This window comes from Coregonus clupeaformis, chromosome 26, assembly GCF_020615455.1.
Source record: "Coregonus clupeaformis isolate EN_2021a chromosome 26, ASM2061545v1, whole genome shotgun sequence".
In the NCBI taxonomy this organism is placed as follows: domain Eukaryota; kingdom Metazoa; phylum Chordata; class Actinopteri; order Salmoniformes; family Salmonidae; genus Coregonus; species Coregonus clupeaformis.
The window spans coordinates 45,245,676-45,267,588 of NC_059217.1; the positions used below are offsets into that span (position 1 = coordinate 45,245,676).

Genomic DNA, 21,913 nt, shown 5'->3' on the forward strand with positions numbered 1-21,913 from the left:
GGTTTAATGGCACAGGCAGGGAGCCCAGCCAACAGCGAGTTGCAGTAATCCAGATGGGAGATGACAAGTGCCTGGATTAGGACCTGTGCCGCTTCCTGTGTAAGATGCAGACAGAGTGGGAGTCACAGCAGATGCAGACATAGCGGGAGTCACAGCAGATGCAGACATAGCGGGAGTCACAGCTGATGCTTGGCAGACATACAGTGCCTTCGGAAAGTATTCAGACCTCTTTACTTTTTCCACATTTTGTTACGTTACAGCCTCATTCTAAAATTGATTAAATGCATTTTTTTCATCATCAATCTACACACAATACCCCATAATGACAAAGCGAAAATACGTTTTTTTGACATTTTTGCACATTTATAAAAATAAAAAACAATAATACCTTATTTACATAAGTATTCAGACCCTTTGCTATGAGACTCGATTTTGAGCTCAGGTGCATCCTGTTTCCATTGATCATCCTTGAGGTGTTTCTACAACTTGATTGGAGTCCACCTGTGGTAAATTCAATTGATTGGAAATTATTTGGAAAGGCACACACCTGTCTATATAAAGTCCCACAGTTGACAGTGCATGTCAGAGCAAAAACCAAGCCATGAGGTCGAAGGAATTGTCCATAGAGCTCCGAGACAGGATTGTGTCGAGGCACAGATCTGGGGAAGTGTACAAAAAAATGTCTGCAGCATTGAAGGTCCCCAAGAACACAGTGGCCTCCATCATTCTTAAATGGAAGAAGTTTGGAACCACCAAGACTCTTCCTAGAGCTGGCCGACTGGCCAAACTGAGCAATCGGGGGAGAAGGGGCTTGGTCAGGGAGGTGACCAAGAACCTGATGGTCACTCTGACAGAGCTCCAGAGTTCCTTTGTGGAGATGGGAGAACCTTCCAGAAGAACAACCATCTCTGCAGCACTCCACCAATCAGGCCTTTATGGTAGAGTGGCCAGACGGAAGCCGCTCCTCAGTAACAGGCACATGACAGCCTGCTTGGAGTTTGCCAAAAGGCACCTTAAGACTCTCAGACCATCAGAAACAAGATTCTCTGGTCTGACTAAACAAGATTTAACTCTTTGGCCTGAATGCCAAGTGTCACATCTGGAGGAAACCTGGCTCCAACCCTACGGTGAAGCATGGTGGTAGCAGCATCAGGCTGTGGGGATGTTTTTCAGAGGCAGGGACTGGGAGACTAGTCAGGATCAAGGCAAAGATGAACGGAGGAAAATACAGAGAGATCCTTGATGAAAATCTGCTCCAGAGCGCTCAGGACCTCAGCCTGGGCGAAGGTTCACCTTCCAACAGGACAACGACCCTAAACACACAGCCAAGACAACGCAGGAGTGGCTTTGGGACAAGTCTCTGAAGAGCCTGGACTTGAACCTGATCGAACATCTCTGGAGAGACCCTGAAAATAGCTGTGCAGCATCGCTCCCCATCCAACCTGACAGAGCTTGAGAGGATCTGCAGAGAAGAATGGGAGAAACTCCCCAACTACAGGTGTGCCAAGCTTGTAGCGTCATACCCAAGAAGACTTGAGGCTGTAATCACTGCTAAAGGTGCTTCAACAAAGTGCTGAGTTAAAGGTATGAATACTTAAGTACATGTGATATTTCCATTAATATTTTTATAAATGTGCAACATTTTCTAAAAACCAGTTTTTGCTTCATCATTATGGGGTATTGTGTGTAGATTGACGAGGGGGGAAAAAACAATTTAATCCATTTTAGAATAAGGCTGTAACGTAACAAAATGTGGAAAAAGTCAAGGGGTCTGAATACTTTCCGAATGCACTGTCCTATCCAGAGAGAAGGCCATGGAAGAGGAGGTCAAGTGCTCTTCTTCTTCTCTTGTGAGGGAAGACTAAAGAGGAGGTCAAGTGCTCTTCTTCTCTTGTGAGGGTAGACTAAAGAGGAGGTCAAGTGCTCTTCTACTTCTCCTCTCCTCCCCCTCTTACTCTAGCTACGGTAACAATCAATCAATGTGTTTGTGAGAGGTAGAGGGTGTGGAGACTGGGGATTGGAGACTGGAGATTGGGGGACTGGAGACTGGGGACTGGAGACTGGGGGACTGGGGGACAGTGTACTGGGAGACTGGGGGACTGGGGTACCTATAGACTGGGGAACTGGGAGACTGGGGGACTGGGAGACTGGGGAACTGGGAGACTGGGGAACTGGGAGACTGGGGAACTGGGAGACTGGGGGACTGGGAGACTGGGGAACTGGGAGACTGGGGAACTGGGAGACTGGGGAACTGGGAGACTGGGGGACTGGGAGACTGGGGAACTGGGAGACTGGGGAACTGGGAGACTGGGGAACTGGGAGACTGGGGAACTGGGAGACTGGGGAACTGGGAGACTGGGGGACTGGGAGACTGGGGAACTGGGAGACTGGGGAACTGGGAGACTGGGGAACTGGGAGACTGGGGAACTGGGAGACTGGGGGACTGGGAGACTGGGGAACTGGGAGACTGGGAGACTGGGGAACTGGGAGACTGGGGGACTGGGAGACTGGGGAACTGGGAGACTGGGAGACTGGGGGACTGGGAGACTGGGGGACTGGGAGACGGGGAACTGGGAGACGGGGGGACTGGGAGACTGGGGAACTGGGAGACTGGGGGACTGGGAGACTGGGGAACTGGGAGACTGGGAGACTGGGAGACTGGGGGACTGGGAGACGGGGGGACGGGGGGACTGGGAGACTGGGGAACTGGGAGACTGGGGGACTGGGAGACTGGGGGACTGGGGGACAGTGTACTGGGAGATTGGGAGACTGGGGGACTGGGGGATTGGGAGACTGGAGACTGGGGGACTGTGAGACTGGGGGACTGGGAGACTGGGGAACTGGGAGACTGGGGAACTGGGAGACTGGGGGACTGTGAGACGGGGTACTGTGGGACTGGGAGACTGGGGACTGGGGGACGGGAGACTGGGTGACGGGGTACTGAGGGACTGGGAGGCGGAGTACTGGGAGACTGGGGGACTGGGAGACTGGGGGACTGGGAGGCGGAGTACTGGGAGACTGGAGAACTGGGAGACTGGGGAACTGGGAGACTGGGGAACTGGGAGACTGGGGAACTGGGGGACTGGTGTACTGGGAGACTGGGGAACTGGGGAACTGGGAGACTGGAGACTGGGGAACGGGGGACTGGGGGACTGGGGGACTGGGAGACTGGGGAACTGGGGTACTGGTGTACTGGGAGACTGGGGACTAGCTGGCCCAATGGTTGTTGTTATGCTACAGTAAATCTATGAGCAGCGAGGATTGTCCAGACGGAAGGACAAGACAAGGAGGACTAGAGGATGTTTACACTATGTGTTGAGGATGATGCTATTCATATCTATTGGGACAGGGCAGCATCACTTTGTTTGTGAGGGTAGACTAAATGGGATGTCTAGGCCTAGTGGTTCTATGAGGATGATGCTATTCATATCTATTGGGACAGGGCAGCATCACTGTGTTTGTGAGGGTAGACTAAAGGGGATGTCTAGGCCTAGTGGTTCTATGAGGATGATGCTATTCATATCTATTGGGACAGGGCAGCATCACTGTGTTTGTGAGGGTAGACTAAAGGGGATGTCTAGGCCTAGTGGTTGGTTGTGCTAATTCTACATGCAGCTAGGGTCCTGTCCAGTTTTTTTTATGGGTAGAGGATACTGAGAGCAGAACTAGACCTAGTGTGTTGGCCGGACGTCTATGTCCAGTGTGTTTGTTGTGCTAATTCTATTAGCATGTGATCCTGTCCAGACTGGAACTGTGATAGCACGGCCAGCTCTAGAATATGTGGTTCAGTTGCTTAGTTATTTATAGGTATGTGAACAGCTGGAACAGGTCTCCTCTTTCTCAATAGGGCATTCCTTCCTGTGTGTGTGTCAGAGCAGGGTGAAAGAGCAGGCTATTTCTTTCTCTGCAGGCTGTATCATACCGCTTGGCCCATTGCAGAGGCTGCAGTGCTTCGTCAACATGGCTGGGATCTCCTCTGGGGGCGGTGGGAGTGGTCATTCAGTTACCCAAAGGCAGAGTTTCAAAAAGGTGCTCCAAATTCTAAAGAAGAAAATAAATCGGAAGTGGATTTAGAGTTCAAAGGTCGAGTCCATGTTAGCCTGAACCTAGATCTATTGCTGTCTATCTGGCAAGACAGCTCAAACAGATCTGGGATCAGTCTAGGGCCAGGCTGGATGCACGCAGATATCAGAGGAGGCTGGTGGGAGGAGCAATAGGAGGACAGGCTCATTGTAATGGCTGGAATGGAATAAATGAACGTATCAAGCACATCAAACACATAGGCGGGTTGGTTGTTTAGCAACAAAACCGACGCTTGCGCAACTATGCGGAAAAACAGACGGGGTTGGCTTAGGCTGTTGACAACATGTCAACTATATTTAGTCTCCAAATGTTTATTGAAAACATAAATACATTTGGACAATGAGCACTTGTTGTCTCTCAAATACATCGTTACAGTTATTGGTTAGCTAGCTAGCGAATCTTTGCCATATTAGCATGGACGACCTATGATTCCCCACAAGGCAGCTTCTTGTCATTGTTGCTAGCGATCTGACTGTTCAGAATCATACACCTTCGGGCCACATCGATGCGCACGCATCATTTTCATGACGTTGTCAGCCAACTCCACGTTTGACTCCGTTCCATCGATTCCATCCCAGCCATTACAATGAGCCCGTCCTCCTATAGCTCCTCCCACCAGCCTGCCAGACAGAAGTTAGGTAAGTTCTATCACTAGAACGCTACTTAGAATGTACGGAGTGGCTGCGGATCAAACTTTTCCCTGATCTTTTTTCTCTGCACTAAAGATCCCGATGCTTCTGCACATGTGCGGATAACGTTCGGCTCATGTGTCTGTTCTCTCCTTTACGAACGGTCTCTGCTCTAGTCGTAGAGAACAGGCTACTCTGGCCAATGGTGATTGTTTAACAAAGTAAGATCAAAGCTGAATCAATGTCTGCAAGATCACAATGATAATATTCTACATAACAGAACCCAATATAATATAATAGCATAATGTTACTGTAAGACAACAACAACACCGCATTTTTCTTTCATATGGCCAACCTGGAGACCCAACCTCTCAAGACCCAGACCCAGACCCATATCAAGACCCAGATCAAGACCCAGACCCAGACCCAGACCCAGACCCAGTGTATCAAGATCGTGACTAAGACCGGTTCTAATGGGAGAAAAACAGGCCCCAGACCTCCTGCTAGCCTCAATGGGACCATGCTCAATGGAATATATAACAATGGAACCATGCTCAATGGAATATATAACAATGGAACCATGCTCAATGGAATATAGAACAATGGAACCATGCTCAATGGAACATAGAACAATGGGACCATGCGCAATTGAACATAGAACAATGGAACCATGCTCAATGGGACATAGAACAATGGAACCATGCTCAATGGGATATAGAACAATGGAACCATACTCAATGGAACATAGAACAATGGGACCATGCTCAATGTAACATAGAACAATGGGACCATGCTCAATGGAACATAGAACAATGGAACCATGCTCAATGGAACATAGAACAATGGAACCATGCTCAATGGGACATAGAACAATGGAACCATGCTCAATGGGACATAGAACAATGGAACCATGCTCAATGGAACATAGAACAATGGGACCATGCTCAATGGGATATAGAACAATGGGACCATGCTCAATGGAACATAGAACAATGGGACCATGCTCAATGGGCCCATGCTCAATGGAATATAGAACAATGGGACCATGCTCAATGGGACATAGAACAATGGGACCATGCTCAATGGCACATAGAACAATGGGACCATGCTCAATGGAACATAGAACAATGGGACCATGCTCAATGGAACATAGAACAATGGGACCATGCTCAATGGAACATAGAAGAATGGAACAATGCTCAATGGAACATAGAACAATGGAACCATGCTCAATGGGACCATGCTCAATGGAACATAGAACAATGGAACCATGCTCAATGGAACATAGAACAATGGAACCATGCTCAATGGGACCATGCTCAATGGAACATAGAACAATGGAACCATGCTCAATGGAACATAGAACAATGGAACATAGAAGAATGGAACCATGCTCAATGGAACATAGAAGAATGGAACCATGCTCAATGGAACATAGAAGAATGGAACCATGCTCAATGGAATATAGAACAATGGAACCATGCTCAATGGAACATAGAACAATGGAACCTCTTACATTTGGGAACTTTACAGTCCTATTGATCAAACAACCATGAAAAGGTAGGCTCTCTCTCCCTCAGTTATGAACATCAACAACAAGATCAACAACTAATGCTAGCCAGAGCGAGAGAAGCTAAAATCTAACGAAGGAACATTAGATAAACCCTCTCAAACTTTTTCAGCTAGTTGGCCGTCAAAATTGCACTGATAAATGATGTGGAAATGTAGCATCCTCGTCCTTCAGCAGCTTGCCTGCCAATGCATGTTTGTCCCAACCAAGCACCCAAGCTAACTGGCTAAAGTTGGCTAGCTTGCTAGCTAGCTACTTCCAGACACAAATGAGAGAACACCTCACTCTGACCATTTTACTCGGCGTAGCAGAGCTGGTTAGGCTGTTTACATGTTATCTAGAGCGTTGGTGACTAAATAGTACTTTTTTTGTCCACTTTAGTGATACCGGTCATGTTGCGTGTTCGTAAATACATCAGTTATTCTGCGCTCTGGCACACTCAGATGAGAGTGCTCTGAAATCGGAGTAGATAGCCAGAGTGAATTTGTGAACGCAAGAGATATGCTAAATGGATAACAGTCGTTCAAGTTCTTGCTAGCTAACCAAATGACACCTGCATCTCTAGCTGTGTATAGCCACCGAAAAACGATATGAGGGGAAAAAGTCAGTCACTCACCCACTCCTCCAATGGCATTACATCCTCCTAGCAGCTAGCTATCTAGCTAACGTTAGGCTCTGTGTTTTTAGCTTGCTACATAAATAGATACGCTAACCTATTAGCCACGTAATGACTGACTTGTGATCATTGCCCTTGCTAGTTTGAATGTATTGACATTCCCAGCCTTAGTTACATTCAGCCGTTTTTGTCCAGAATATTAAGTCATTGAAACTGAAACAGTGCATCCCGAATGCAGGCAGCAAACAATGTACCAGGCCAGCTGTGATTTACAACCTGATAGAAATCTTTTTTTTTTTTTTTTTTTTTGGGGGGATGGATCAGCTTAATATTGCAGATAGATTGTATCTTCTATCAATGTAATTGTCTGCATCACTTCCAATGCCCCATGTTTTTTTTTATTTTTTATATATATATATTCCCCTTTATTACTTTTCAACCCCACCATCCTTTCCCTACTTGGAGTAAATTAGTGTACAACAACGCCCAGGCCTCTACTTCCGGTCTATAATTACTATCTACACCTTATGGACAGAGTTAATTTTACAATAATTCTATATCCATATATATATATATATATATATATATATATATATATATCACACACATATATATATACATACATACATACATACATATACATATATATATATATATATATATATATACATATACACATACACACATATACACATCCATTTATTTATTTTTTTGCTCCTGAACTTCTTCTACTCTAAACCTCTCCGATCATTTTCATGATGTCCATCCGGTTTGCTTCTAAATGCCATATCTTTCTAACTGTGCTCTTTCCCAAAAGCTCCCAACATACAACCTATATACTTATTATGGACACAGTATGCTTACATTATTAGCTATCTTTGTTATTATTTGTTGTTATTTGTTATTAGTCCCATCCTTCAACTCTATTCAATACCTCCCATCTATCTCTTAACACCATCCATATAGGATTTCTATTTGCCATATATATTTCAACCATACTGTGATGTTTTACAAAAGTTCTGAACCTTTCTATTCTCATTGCTTCTACAGATTGTGAATTAAAAATAAACATTTTTGCTAAAAGTATTATTATATTATTGATTGATTGACTATGACTTTTCAGATCACCCAGTAATGCTATCTGCAAGGTTAGTTCCAGGTAAATATTGCAATCCTTTAGCCATTCCTGGACCTGTGTCCAAAAACAAGCTACAAATGGACAGAACCAAAACAAATGATCTAATGATTCTATCTCTTCACAGCAAAATCTGCAGAGCTGGGAAGATTGTATCCCCCATATAAATAACATTCTATTGGTAGCAAGAATTTTATATAATAATTTAAATTGAAAGATTCTAATTTTTGAATCCGGTGTCGTTTTGCGTGTCAGTTCATAAACACTATGCCATGGGATCGGTACGTCAAAGATCTCTTCCCAACTATTTTGCAATCTATATGGGACGGCTGTCAATCCTTTGGTCCTTAAGTGAAACTGATATACTTTTTTATTTATCACAGTTTTCCTTAACCAATTATGTTCTTTAATGCAAGGCCGACAGACAAGTTCCTTACTTTCTCCCCCTTCAACTTTCCTCTTCCACTTTTGCGGTAAGGCTGCAATTATTTGGTTGTAATTTTGGGTAGAGCAGACATTTCCATATGTTTTTGTTAGCTGCATGTGCGACATAACTCCACCAGTCCTACCGATGATATCATTTACGAAGATTATACCTTTTTAAACATTCTGTCAAAAAATAAAGGTTTTTGTCAATTAGTATATTTGAATTTAACCACAATATTTGTTGCATTATTTGTTCTGTCGTTTCTGGAGGATTAAATTGAAATTGCAACCAACTTTCTATGGCTTGTTTTAGAAATAGTGACATTTGGGAGATTATTTCCTTTTCAAATAACTGAAAGTGAGAGGTTGTAATCTGAATAAAGGGAAAAAGGCCTTTCTTGAACAGTGGGTGAGACAATCTTACTAATTTGCTTGAGAACCAGTTCGGATTTAAGTATAACTTTTGTATGACTGAAGCTTTTAGTGATAGGTCTAATGCTTTAATATTTAATAATTTCTGTCCTCCGAATTCATATTCATTATATAAATATGCTCTTTTAATTTTGTCTGGCTTGCCATTCCAAATAAAATTGAATATTTTTTTCTCATATAATTTAAAAAACTGTTTACTAGGCGTAGGCAAGACCATAAGCAAATAGGTAAACTGGGATAATACTAAAGAGTTAATCAGGGTGATTTTTCCACAAATTGACAGGTATTTTCCTTTCCATGGTAGTAAGATCTTATCTATTTTTGCTAACTTTCTATTAAAATTTATTGAAGTGAGATCATTTATTTCCTTTGGGATATGTATTCCGAGTATATCCACATCACCATCAGACCATTTTATTGGTAAACTACATGGTAATGTAAAAATTGTATTTTTTAGTGATCCAATACGTAATATAGTACATTTGTCATAATTTGGTTTTAATCCAGAGAGGTTAGAAAATGTATCTAGATCCTCTATGAGGCTGTGGAGGGATTCTAGTTGTGGATCTAAAAGAAAACATGAATCATCTGCGTACAATGACACCTTTGTTTTTAAGCCCTGTATTTCTAATCCCTGATATTATTATTGGATCTGATTTTAATAGCTAACATCTCGATGGCCACAATAAATAGATATGCCGATAGTGGACAACCTTGTTTCACTCCTCTTGATAGTTTAAAACTTTCTGAGAAATAGCCATTATTTACTATTTTACACCTAGGGTTACTATACATGATTTTGACCCATTTTATAAGAGATTCTCCAAAATTGAAATGCTCCAGGCATTTATATATAAATTCCAGTCGAACTTTATCAAATGCCTTTTCGAAGTCTGCTATGAATAGCAGGCCTGGTTTCCCATATTTTCCATAGTGTTCTATTGTTTCCAATACTTGCCTTATATTATCTCCAATGTATCTTCCATGTAAAAAACCTGTCTGATTAGAATGAATAATATCCGACAATACCTTTTTAATTCTATGCGCTATACATTTTGTTAGGATTTTTGCATCACAACACTGAAGTGTAAGGGGCCTCCAATTTTGTAAATGGACTGGATCTTTATATTTTCCACTTGTATCCTGTTTCAGTAATAATGAGATCAGACCCTCTTCTTGAGTGTCAGATAATCTACCATTTACATAGGAGTGGTTAAAACATGCTAATAACGGTCCTCTTAGTATATCAAAAAAGGTTTGGTATACCTCGATTGGTATGCCATCCAACCCTGGAGTTTTCCCGGACTTAAAGTCTTTAATTGCATCCAGAAGTTCCTCCTCTGTAATTTCACCTTCACAAGAGTCTTTCTGTGTGGCTGTTAATTTGACATTATCAATAGAAAAAAAATCTCTACAATTAGCTTCAGTTAGAGGAGATGGAGGCGACTGAAAAGAAAACATATGCTTAAAATACTTTGTTTCTTCCTTCAAAATATCATTAGGTGAATTATGGGTGACTCCGTCAATTGTAACCAGTTTCATTAAGTTATTTTTGGTAGCATTCCTATGTTGAAGATTAAAAAAGAATTTTGTGCATTTTTTCCCCATATTCCATCCAGTTTGCTTTATTTTTATAATATATTACACTTGATCTTTCTTGAATAAGTTTTTCCATTTCTTTTTGTTTTTCCTCTAATTTATTCTGAGCCTCTATGTTACAGTTTTTATTGCCATCTATCTGTTCTGTTAGACTTTCTATTTCCTTTCTTAGTATAAACTCTTTTAACCTAAATTGCTTTTGTTTTCGAGATGAGTACTGAATTGCATGGCCTCTAAAGGCACATTTAAAGGTGTCCCATACAATAAGGGGATTCGCTGTACCTATGTTATGTTGGAAAAAGTCAGTTATAAATTCCTTTGTTCTAATTATAAATAAATTATCATCTAATAGGCTTTGATTAAATTTCCAATATCCTCGCCCACGTGGAAATTCAGTCAGAGTAATGTATATGCTTATTATATGATGGTCCGACCGCATTCTGTCCCCTATCAACACTTTTTTTACTTTTGGTGCCAACGAGAATGAGATAAGAAAGAAGTCAAGACGACTAGCTTGATTCAGTCTCCGCCATGTATATCTCACTAGATCAGCATATTTAAGCCTCCATATATCTACTAGTTCTAATGTATCCATGACATTCACAATTTCCTTAAGAGCATGTGGGTGATTGTTTGTGGTGTGATTTCCTTTTCGGTCCATTGAGCTATTTAAAACAGTATTATAATCCCCCACCATAATAATATTGTCTTGAGTTGCTTGCAGGCTTGATAATTTATTATATATATTGTCAAAGAATTGTGGATCATCATTATTTGGTCCGTAGAGGTTAATGAGCCATATCTGTTTATGGTCCAATACCATATTTAAAATAATCCATCTACCTTGCGTATCTATTTGGACAATTTGCACATTTGGATCGAAATTACTATTAATTAATATCATCACCCTTTTGAATTTCTTTGCCCATGGGAGAAGTATATTTCCCCCATTCTTTTTTCCACGCTACTTCATCTCGAATTGTTGAATGAGTTTCCTGTATGCAATAGATATTATATTCCTTCTCTTTGAGCCATGTAAATATTGTTCTTCTTTTGTTATTATCAGCTAAGCCATTACAATTATAACTGGCTATACTTATTTCACCATACACCATAATGAGATACAAGTTTCAAGTCTATTTATCATTATATATGTTTGTAAATTTATCAATAAAAAATAGCGTAATGATTGAGTGTCCATATAGCTGTACCGTGATATTTGCATTGCTACGGAGTAACCCTTCAATTGTTCTCCACTAATTCCCCCGCTAAAGCCCCTCCCCATCCCAAGTTGAGCCGTCATCCCAGTGATCAGCATCCCACCCACGTCCCTCCGTATCCCTAAGGCCCCGAGAGGCCAGGACCCATCCATCGATAACAGCACACAGTGCCACCCACAAAACAGAAGCAGGTTAACCGCCAAAAGCATTTCCAATGCTTTCACCTCTATATATATATATATATATATATATATCTATATAACTATTATTATTATTTTTATTATGCATATCCTATTTTCCATCATTATAAATTAATATGCGTAATAATGTCGGCAGTTCACGCATAAGATTCTAACATATAACCAGGATTGCCATTGTATTACATTTAATTCATTGACAAGCAATTATTATCCTAGCAAATAATTCCCGCGGTCCATCCCATACCCCCCAACATCCCCACCCCCCACAACAGATGCCAGACCAGTACACACGCACATACTCACATACTCCAACACACTCAACCCCCCTCCTCCACAATCCACCATAAAATCTGATAGAAATCTTTTTGGGACTACCAAAAAATATATTGGTGAATTATATTAATCATGCATTGAACTGCATCCATCTATTCTGCCAACAATGCCTTAGTGTACGTCATGGAACGTTGAGTCAAATGTATCCTATTTTTAAAACCTCTTACAAAGTTGGTTTTTGTAGCATAAACTGGGAATTTGATATTTTTTGACTGATATTATGATTGTCTGTTTGTTTCATATCTGCAAAGTAGTTAAAACGCTGTCAGTTCCACTCTAAGCCATGGTTGAAATTGAATTGTGTTGCTCCTGCTCCTTGCATGACCTCATCATCCGACTCTACTGTGACGCTGTGTGTGATTCTTCATCCGTATCTAGTTACAGTGACAGTATATGGATTGATTTGCAGTGGGGTTGCTGTGCTGTGGATGAGTGGCTCAGAGCTTGGCTGTATTCAATATTTTGTTTTTGTTTTTTTGTCATTTAGCAGACGCTCTTATCCAGAGCGACTTACAGTTAGTGAGTGCATACATTTTTCATACTGCCCCCCCGTGGGAAACGAACCCACAACCCTGGTGTTGCAAGCGCCATGCCCTACCAACTGAATAATGTGTTCAGCTACTGTTTGATTCTGCCTTGAAACGCCTGTGTAGGTAACGTTTGGAGTTGGAGTGAACTGAAGGCTGTCTACGTTTCTGAAGGCATCTTTCCTTTATGATTATGTACTTTATGGTCCAACTTCCCAGACACATAATATCTCTATTGATATAACTTTTTAGTCAAGGACTTAATGTGTGTCTGGGAAAACGTCTGTGTATTTCAGCTGACTGTGTTTGTGTGTGTGTGTGTGTGTGTGTGTGTGTGTATTGTCTGTCTCCTCCCAGGTTGACAAGCATCAACAGAGTAAGGACTCTGTGTTCTTCCGTGATGGAAAGAGGAGGATTGACTTCATTCTGTCCTATGTGGATGACCGAGACGGAGAGAGGAAACAGGTAAGATACACCTTCAGAAACACACCTGTGCTCAATATTACTGTAGCTATTACCTGTTAAATGCAATTGCTAGTTATCACAGGTTTTTTTCAATGTACTGTAATTCTCAGTGAGACTAGGTGCTGGTTTCTGAGCACAGGACACTTAGCCTGGGTTAAACCAAACTGAATGCTCCGCTCCATTGTGAGTTCAGCATTCAGTCTGGTTTAACCAGGCTACATGACTCTAGTAGTTGACAATACTACAGTTATACAGTGTGAGTCACTATAGAAGCGTGCCGTAATACACAGTCAGTGTCAGGACCAGCTAGTTTTCTCTTGCGAAGCTGTTCACTGACTATGTTGATGGTGTTAAAGGGGAAAACGGCCAGTGACACACTTTGCTTCTTGAAAGTCCAATGTCTTGAAAACTTGACTGCTGACATGCAAAACATTTTGGGATTGTATCAATGGTGGACTAATGAAGAAAATACCAAAATATAGTTTTTTGAGTGGATTTTCCCTTGAATATGTCAGAGATAAGCTACAAATACCTTGAAACAAGACACAAATAAACATTTGAGATAAGCTACAGTAGCTATAATGCCTCATTCCTAGCCAGCCCCATTCCTAGCCAGCCCCATTCCTAGCCAGCCCCATGGAATGGAATGTCCTTATCATCAGACTTGCTTTTGAGGTAGCCTTGAATTGACCCTTAGTTTCCTTGGTAAATTAGTTATTTTAGTGTATTTGAGTACAACGTATATTTGAGTAGTATTTACATGCTGTGTGAACTGTGACACAGTGTGAATGGCCCTCCCGTGTCCCCATACGTTTGGCTACTGGGCTGGCCTGGTCAATAGCTTCAGACTGTATGTTTGGATACAGCTAGCCCAGGGGCTAGTAGCTACAGACTGTATGTTTGGATACAGCTAGCCCAGGGGCTAGTAGCAACAGACTGTATGTTTGGATACAGCTAGCCCAGGGACTAGTAGCTTCAGACTGTATGTTTGGATACAGCTAGCCCAGGGGCTAGTAGCAACAGACTGTATGTTTGGATACAGCTAGCCCAGGGACTAGTAGCAACAGACTGTATGTTTGGATACAGCTAGCCCAGGGGCTAGTAGCAACAGACTGTATGTTTGGATACAGCTAGCCCAGGGGCTAGTAGCAACAGACTGTATGTTTGGATACAGCTAGCCCAGGGACTAGTAGCTACAGACTGTATGTTTGGATACAGCTAGCCCAGGGACTAGTAGCAACAGACTGTATGTTTGGATACAGCTAGCCCAGGGGCTAGTAGCAACAGACTGTATGTTTGGATACAGCTAGCCCAGGGGCTAGTAGCAACAGACTGTATGTTTGGATACAGCTAGCCCAGGGGCTAGTAGCAACAGACTGTATGTTTGGATACAGCTAGCCCAGGGACTAGTAGCTTCAGACTGTATGTTTGGATACAGCTAGCCCAGGGGCTAGTAGCAACAGACTGTATGTTTGGATACAGCTAGCCCAGGGGCTAGTAGCTACAGACTGTATGTTTGGATACAGCTAGCCCAGGGGCTAGTAGCTTCAGACTGTATGTTTGGATACAGCTAGCCCAGGGACTAGTAGCTACAGACTGTATGTTTGGATACAGCTAGCCCAGGGGCTAGTAGCTACAGACTGTATGTTTGGATACAGCTAGCCCAGGGGCTAGTAGCTACAGACTGTATGTTTGGATACAGCTAGCCCAGGGGCTAGTAGCTACAGACTGTATGTTTGGATACAGCTAGCCCAGGGACTAGTAGCTACAGACTGTATGTTTGGATACAGCTAGCCCAGGGGCTAGTAGCTACAGACTGTATGTTTGGATACAGCTAGCCCAGGGGCTAGTAGCTACAGACTGTATGTTTGGATACAGCTAGCCCAGGGGCTAGTAGCTACAGACTGTATGTTTGGATACAGCTAGCCCAGGGGCTAGTAGCTACAGACTGTATGTTTGGATACAGCTAGCCCAGGGACTAGTAGCTACAGACTGTATGTTTGGATACAGCTAGCCCAGGGGCTAGTAGCTACAGACTGTATGTTTGGATACAGCTAGCCCAGGGGCTAGTAGCTACAGACTGTATGTTTGGATACAGCTAGCCCAGGGGCTAGTAGCTACAGACTGTATGTTTGGATACAGCTAGCCCAGGGACTAGTAGCAACAGACTGTATGTTTGGATACAGCTAGCCCAGGGGCTAGTAGCTACAGACTGTATGTTTGGATACAGCTAGCCCAGGGACTAGTAGCTTCAGACTGTATGTTTGGATACAGCTAGCCCAGGGGCTAGTAGCAACAGACTGTATGTTTGGATACAGCTAGCCCAGGGGCTAGTAGCAACAGACTGTATGTTTGGATACAGCTAGCCCAGGGACTAGTAGCTACAGACTGTATGTTTGGATACAGCTAGCCCAGGGACTAGTAGCTACAGACTGTATGTTTGGATACAGCTAGCCCAGGGGCTAGTAGCTACAGACTGTATGTTTGGATACAGCTAGCCCAGGGACTAGTAGCTACAGAGTGATGAATGGTCCAACGTGTCTGTGACTGGGGTGTTAACCCTCACACCTTGCTGTAACTGTTACTCCATGACTGGGAGGCCTGTCAGCTCTGGTGTCAGTCAGCTCTGGTGTCAGTCAGCTCTGGTGTCAGTCAGCTCTGCTGTCAGTCAGCTCTGGTGTCAGTCAGCTCTGCTGTCAGTCAGCTCTGTTGTCTGTCAGCTCTGGTGTCAGTCAGCTCTGCTGTCAGTCAGCTCTGCTGTCAGTCAGCTCTGTTGTCTGTCAGCTCTGGTGTCAGTCAGCTCTGGTGTCAGTCAGCTCTGGTGTCAGTCAGCTCTGGTGTCAGTCAGCTCTGTTGTCTGTCAGCTCTGGTGTCAGTCAGCTCTGGTGTCAGTCTGCTCTGTTGTCTGTCAGCTCTGTTGTCTGTCAGCTCTGGTGTCAGTCAGCTCTGTTGTCAGTCAGCTCTGTTGTCAGTCAGCTCTGGTGTCAGTCAGCTCTGGTGTCAGTCAGCTCTGTTGTCAGTCAGCTCTGCTGTGTCTGTCTGTCCTGAAACTCACACATTCACCACTCTCACTGCCCACCACACTGACCCTAGGCCTGGGCAGGAACTCTCACACAGACACACACACAGTCACTATTCATACACACATATACACACACACACACAGTCACTATTCATACACACACACAGTCACTATTCATACACACACATACACACACACAGTCACTATTCATACACACATATACACACACACACACAGTCACTATTCAGACACACACACAGTCACTATTCATACACACACATACACACACACAGTCACTATTCATACACACACAGTCACTATTCAGACACACACACACACACACACAGTCACTATTCATACACACACATACACACACACAGTCACTATTCATACACACATATACACACACACAGTCACTATTCATACACACATACACACACACACAGTCACTATTCATACACACACAGTCACTATTCACACACACACAGTCACTATTCATACACACATATACACACACACAGTCACTATTCATACACACATACACACACACACAGTCACTATTCATACACACACAGTCACTATTCACACACACACAGTCACTATTCATACACACATATACACACACACAGTCACTATTCATACACACACACACACACACACACACAGTGACTATTCATACACACACACACACACACACACAGTCACTATTCATACACACATACACACACACACAGTCACTATTCATACACACATACACACACACACAGTCACTATTCATACACACACACAGTCACTATTCATACACACACACAGTCACTATTCATACACACACACAGTCACTATTCATACACACACACAGTCACTATTCATACACACATACACACACACACAGTCACTATTCATACACACATACACACACACACAGTCACTATTCATACACACATACACACACACACAGTCACTATTCATACACACACACAGTCACTATTCACACACACACAGTCACTATTCATACACACACACACAGTGACTATTCATACACACATATACACACACACAGTGACTATTCATACACACATATACACACACACAGTCACTATTCATATACACACACACAGTCACTATTCATACACACATACACACACACACACACAGTCACTATTCATACACACATACACACACACACAGTCACTATTCATACACACACACAGTCACTATTCATACACACATATACACACACACAGTGACTATTCATACACACACATACACACACACAGTCACTATTCACACACACACAGTCACTATTCATACACACACAGTCACTATTCATACACACACATACACACACACAGTCACTTTTCATACACACATATACACACACACAGTGACTATTCATACACACACATACACACACACAGTCACTATTCACACACACACAGTCACTATTCATACACACATACACACACACACAGTCACTATTCATACACACACACAGTCACTATTCATACACACATATACACACACACAGTCACTATTCATACACACATACACACACACACACACAGTCACTATTCATACACACATACACACACACACACACAGTCACTATTCATACACACACATACACATACACAGTCACTATTCATACACACACATACACACACACACAGTCACTATTCATACATATACACACACACACACACACACAGTCACTATTCATACACACATACACACACACACACAGTCACTATTCATACACACACATACACACACACACAGTCACTATTCATACACACACATACACGCACACACAGTCACTATTCATACATATACACACACACACACACACACACAGTCACTATTCATACACACACACAGTCACTATTCATACATATACACACACACACACACACACAGTCACTATTCATACACACACACAGTCACTATTCATACACACACACACACACACACAGTCACTATTCATACACACACACAGTCACTATTCATACATATACACACACACACACACACAGTCACTATTCATACACACACACAGTCACTATTCATACACACACACACACACACACAGTCACTATTCATACACACACATACACACACACACAGTCACTATTCATACACACATACACACACACACACAGTCACTATTCATACACACATACACACACACACAGTCACTATTCATACACACACATACACACACACAGTCACTATTCATACACACATACACAGTCACTATTCCCAGAATGTTATTCATTCAGATGACAAAGCAGTGAGATTGATTGAGGAAATTGTATATTTCTAGTGCCAACTCAAACAGATCAACTCCCATTTCTGTGCGTTTCTGTAGCAACGGGCATGCCCCACCCAGCTGAGGATCTGTCTTTTTCCGCCATCTGCAGTATTTCCTGTGTTTGAGGAATGCAAAATCCACGAATCACTTAAATCTCGCTGGATTTGATTGCTTTCATTTCACTCCTGTGACTCTTTCATTCTCTTGCTTGTGCCTGTTGTTTTTTCCCGTTAACGGTACGACCACGGAAATGATCGCAATGACCTGTCATACACACCCCGGTAATGGCTGACGTGCTCAATGGGATACATTGGCATTCAGTTGAATCTATAAGAACGCTAAAGCTTCGCATTGACACTTACATCACAATAAAGAGTAGAAAGATACTTTTATTTTGATGGGTGTAAATTTTTTGTGGGATTGAAAAAATTACTTTTTTAATACAGTTGAATTTAGATGCGCTGAAATGAAAGCAACTTCTGAAAATGAACACTCGGATTATAGTGATATTATGTCTCATCTTGCAAACAATATAAAGTATTTTTTAGATGTAATCTATTGTCCAACTGTTGCATTTATTAGAATTGTTTTTAAAACCTTTTAATAATTTTGATGACTGTTGCTAGTTTTTATGCTCCTCTCCTCTCCTCTCCTCTCCTCTCCTCTCCTCTCCTCTCCTCTCCTCTCCTCTCCTCTCCTCTCCTCTCCTCTCCTCTCCTTTATTCTTTTGTTTCTCAACAGGAGAGGAGGAGGGAGTATGAAGCTAACCTACAGAAGGCAGGCCTGGAGCTGGAGACGGAGGACAAATCGGTAAGATTCCTGCCCTGAAGGTTCATTCAGTTAGATCTCACCAAGTTATGGTGAGATTCCTGCCCTGAAGGTTCATTCAGTTAGATCTAACCAAGTTAAGGTGAGATTCCTGCCCTGAAGGTTCATTCAGTTAGATCTAACCAAGTTATGGTGAGATTCCTGCCCTGAAGGTTCATTCAGTTAGATCTAACCAAGTTATGGTGAGATTCCTGCCCTGAAGGTTCATTCAGTTAGATCTAACCAAGTTATGGTGAGATTCCTGCCCTGAAGGTTCATTCAGTTAGATCTAACCAAGTTATGGTGAGATTCCTGCCCTGAAGGTTCATTCAGTTAGATCTAACCAAGTTATGGTGAGATTCCTGCCCTGAAGGTTCATTCAGTTAGATCTAACCAAGTTATGGTGAGATTCCTGCCCTGAAGGTTCATTCAGTTAGATCTAACCAAGTTATGGTGAGATTCCTGCCCTGAAGGTTCATTCAGTTAGATCTAACCAAGTTAGAGTGCATTCGGAAAGTATTCAGACCCCTTGACTTTTTCCACATTTTGTTTCGTTACAGCCTTATTCTAAAATTGATTTAAAAAAACAAATATTCTCATCAATCTACACACAATACCCCATAATGACAAAGCAAACTTATGTAAATGTTTCTCTGGTCTCTGGTCTGTTTCTCTGGTCTGTTTCTCTGGTCTGTTTCTCTGTCTGTTTCTCTGGTCTGTTTCTCTGGTCTGTTTCTCTGGTCTGTTTCTCTGGTCTGTTTCTTTGTCTGTTTCTCTGGTCTGTTTCTCTGGTCTGTTTCTCTGTCTGTTTCTCTGTTCTGTTTCTCTGTCTGTTTCTCTGGTCTGTTTCTCTGTCTGTTTCTCTGGTCTGTTTCTCTGGTCTGTTTCTCTGGTCTGTTTCTCTGGTCTGTTTCTCTGGTCTGTTTCTCTGTCTGTCCATTCATCCTTCTGTGTCTGTCCATCTCCATCTCTCCATCCATCTCTCCATTTCTCTCCTCCAATCAGGAGTCAGATGACGGTAAGACATACTTTGTGAAGATCCACACTCCATGGGATGTGCTAGCCACCTACGCCGATGTCCTCAAGATCAAGGTTCCGTTCAAGAAAAGTGACATCCCCACCCACAAGGTACAGTAGGCATCCAGTTAGCCTAGAGGTTAGCCAGTTAGCCAGTTAGCAGTAGGCATCCAGTTAGCCTAGAGGTTAGCCAGTTAGCCAGTTAGCAGTAGGCATCCAGTTAGCCTAGAGGTTAGCCAGTTAGCCGGTTCGAATCGCGTAACTGAAAATCTGGTCAGGACACATTTCCGTGGACTGTAGGGAAGATCTGTTTGTGCTCTTGCCAACTCCATTGCTATCATTGTCATGCCAAACATGTCATGTCAAACACAACTGGCCCCCAGGTTATGAATGTAAAACTAGCACTCAGGTTATGAAGGTAAAACAAGCACTCAGGTTATGAATGTAAAACTAGCACACAGGTTATGAATGTAAAACTAGCACTCAGGTTATGAATGTAAAACTAGCACTCAGGTTATGAATGTAAAACTAGCACTCAGGTTATGAATGTAAAACTAGCACACAGGTTATGAATGTAAAACTAGCACTCAGGTTATGAATGTAAAACGAGCACTCAGGTTATGAATGTAAAACTAGCACTCAGGTTATGAAGGTAAAACTAGCACTCAGGTTATGAATGTAAAACTAGCACTCAGGTTATGAATGTAAAACTAGCACTCAGGTTATGAATGTAAAACTAGCACACAGGTTATGAATGTAAAACTAGCACTCAGGTTATGAATGTAAAACTAGCACACAGGTTATGAATGTAAAACTAGCACACAGGCTAGGAATGTTTAATGATAAAGATTCTTCTTCTTAAAGTCTCCTCTTCCACCAGGACATTCCCATGAACTGGCTGTTCACTCCCTTCCGTCTACCGGACCACATTATGAATCCTGAACCAGACTACTTCACCTCACCCTTCAACAAGGGAAAGACTGACTTCTTCCTCATCGATGACAAGGACACCTTCTTCCCTCCCTCCGTCCGCAACAGGATAGTAAGTAGGCCAACAGGATAGTAAGTAGGCCAACAGGATAGTAAGTAGGCCAACAGGATGGTAAGTAGGCCAACAGGATAGTAAGTAGGCCAACAGGATAGTAAGTAGGCCAACAGGATAGTAAGTAGGCCAACAGGATAGTAAGTAGAATCAACTGCACCGTCATTAGGGTTTATTATAAGAGAATCAAGTCGACTGTCGTAATTTATTTCTTATCAGAGATTTAAATGTAGCCATTCAAGGTATGCCTGTAAATATAGTGACTTCTAGAATGAATGAATAGAATATTAAACGTTCACCTCTCCTCCTACAGGTGTACTAAATGACCTTTCACCTCTCCTCCTACAGGTGTACTAAATTACCTTTCACCTCTCCTCCTACAGGTGTTCTAAATGACCTTTCACCTCTCCTCCTACAGGTGTTCTAAATGACCTTTCACCTCTCCTCCTACAGTTGTTCTAAATGACCTTTCACCTCTC

The 21,913-nt window shown here is 42.5% G+C and overlaps 1 protein-coding gene across 4 annotated transcripts in view; it reads left to right on the plus strand.

Moving 5' to 3' along the window:
- Positions 1-21,913, plus strand: part of LOC121540745 (anoctamin-5) — a 114,744-nt gene that overhangs the window by 23,282 nt on the left and 69,549 nt on the right. For all 4 annotated transcript variants that reach the window (XR_005995540.2, XM_045207882.1, XM_045207883.1 and 1 more), the window contains 4 exons: positions 13,128-13,235; positions 19,310-19,378; positions 20,381-20,503; positions 21,273-21,434. Coding sequence is in view for 3 of the 4 variants with exons in the window: in XM_045207882.1 (XP_045063817.1) it covers positions 13,128-13,235; positions 19,310-19,378; positions 20,381-20,503; positions 21,273-21,434 (462 nt within the window). In the remaining variant the exon portion in view is untranslated. The remainder of the gene's footprint in view (positions 1-13,127; positions 13,236-19,309; positions 19,379-20,380; positions 20,504-21,272; positions 21,435-21,913) is intronic.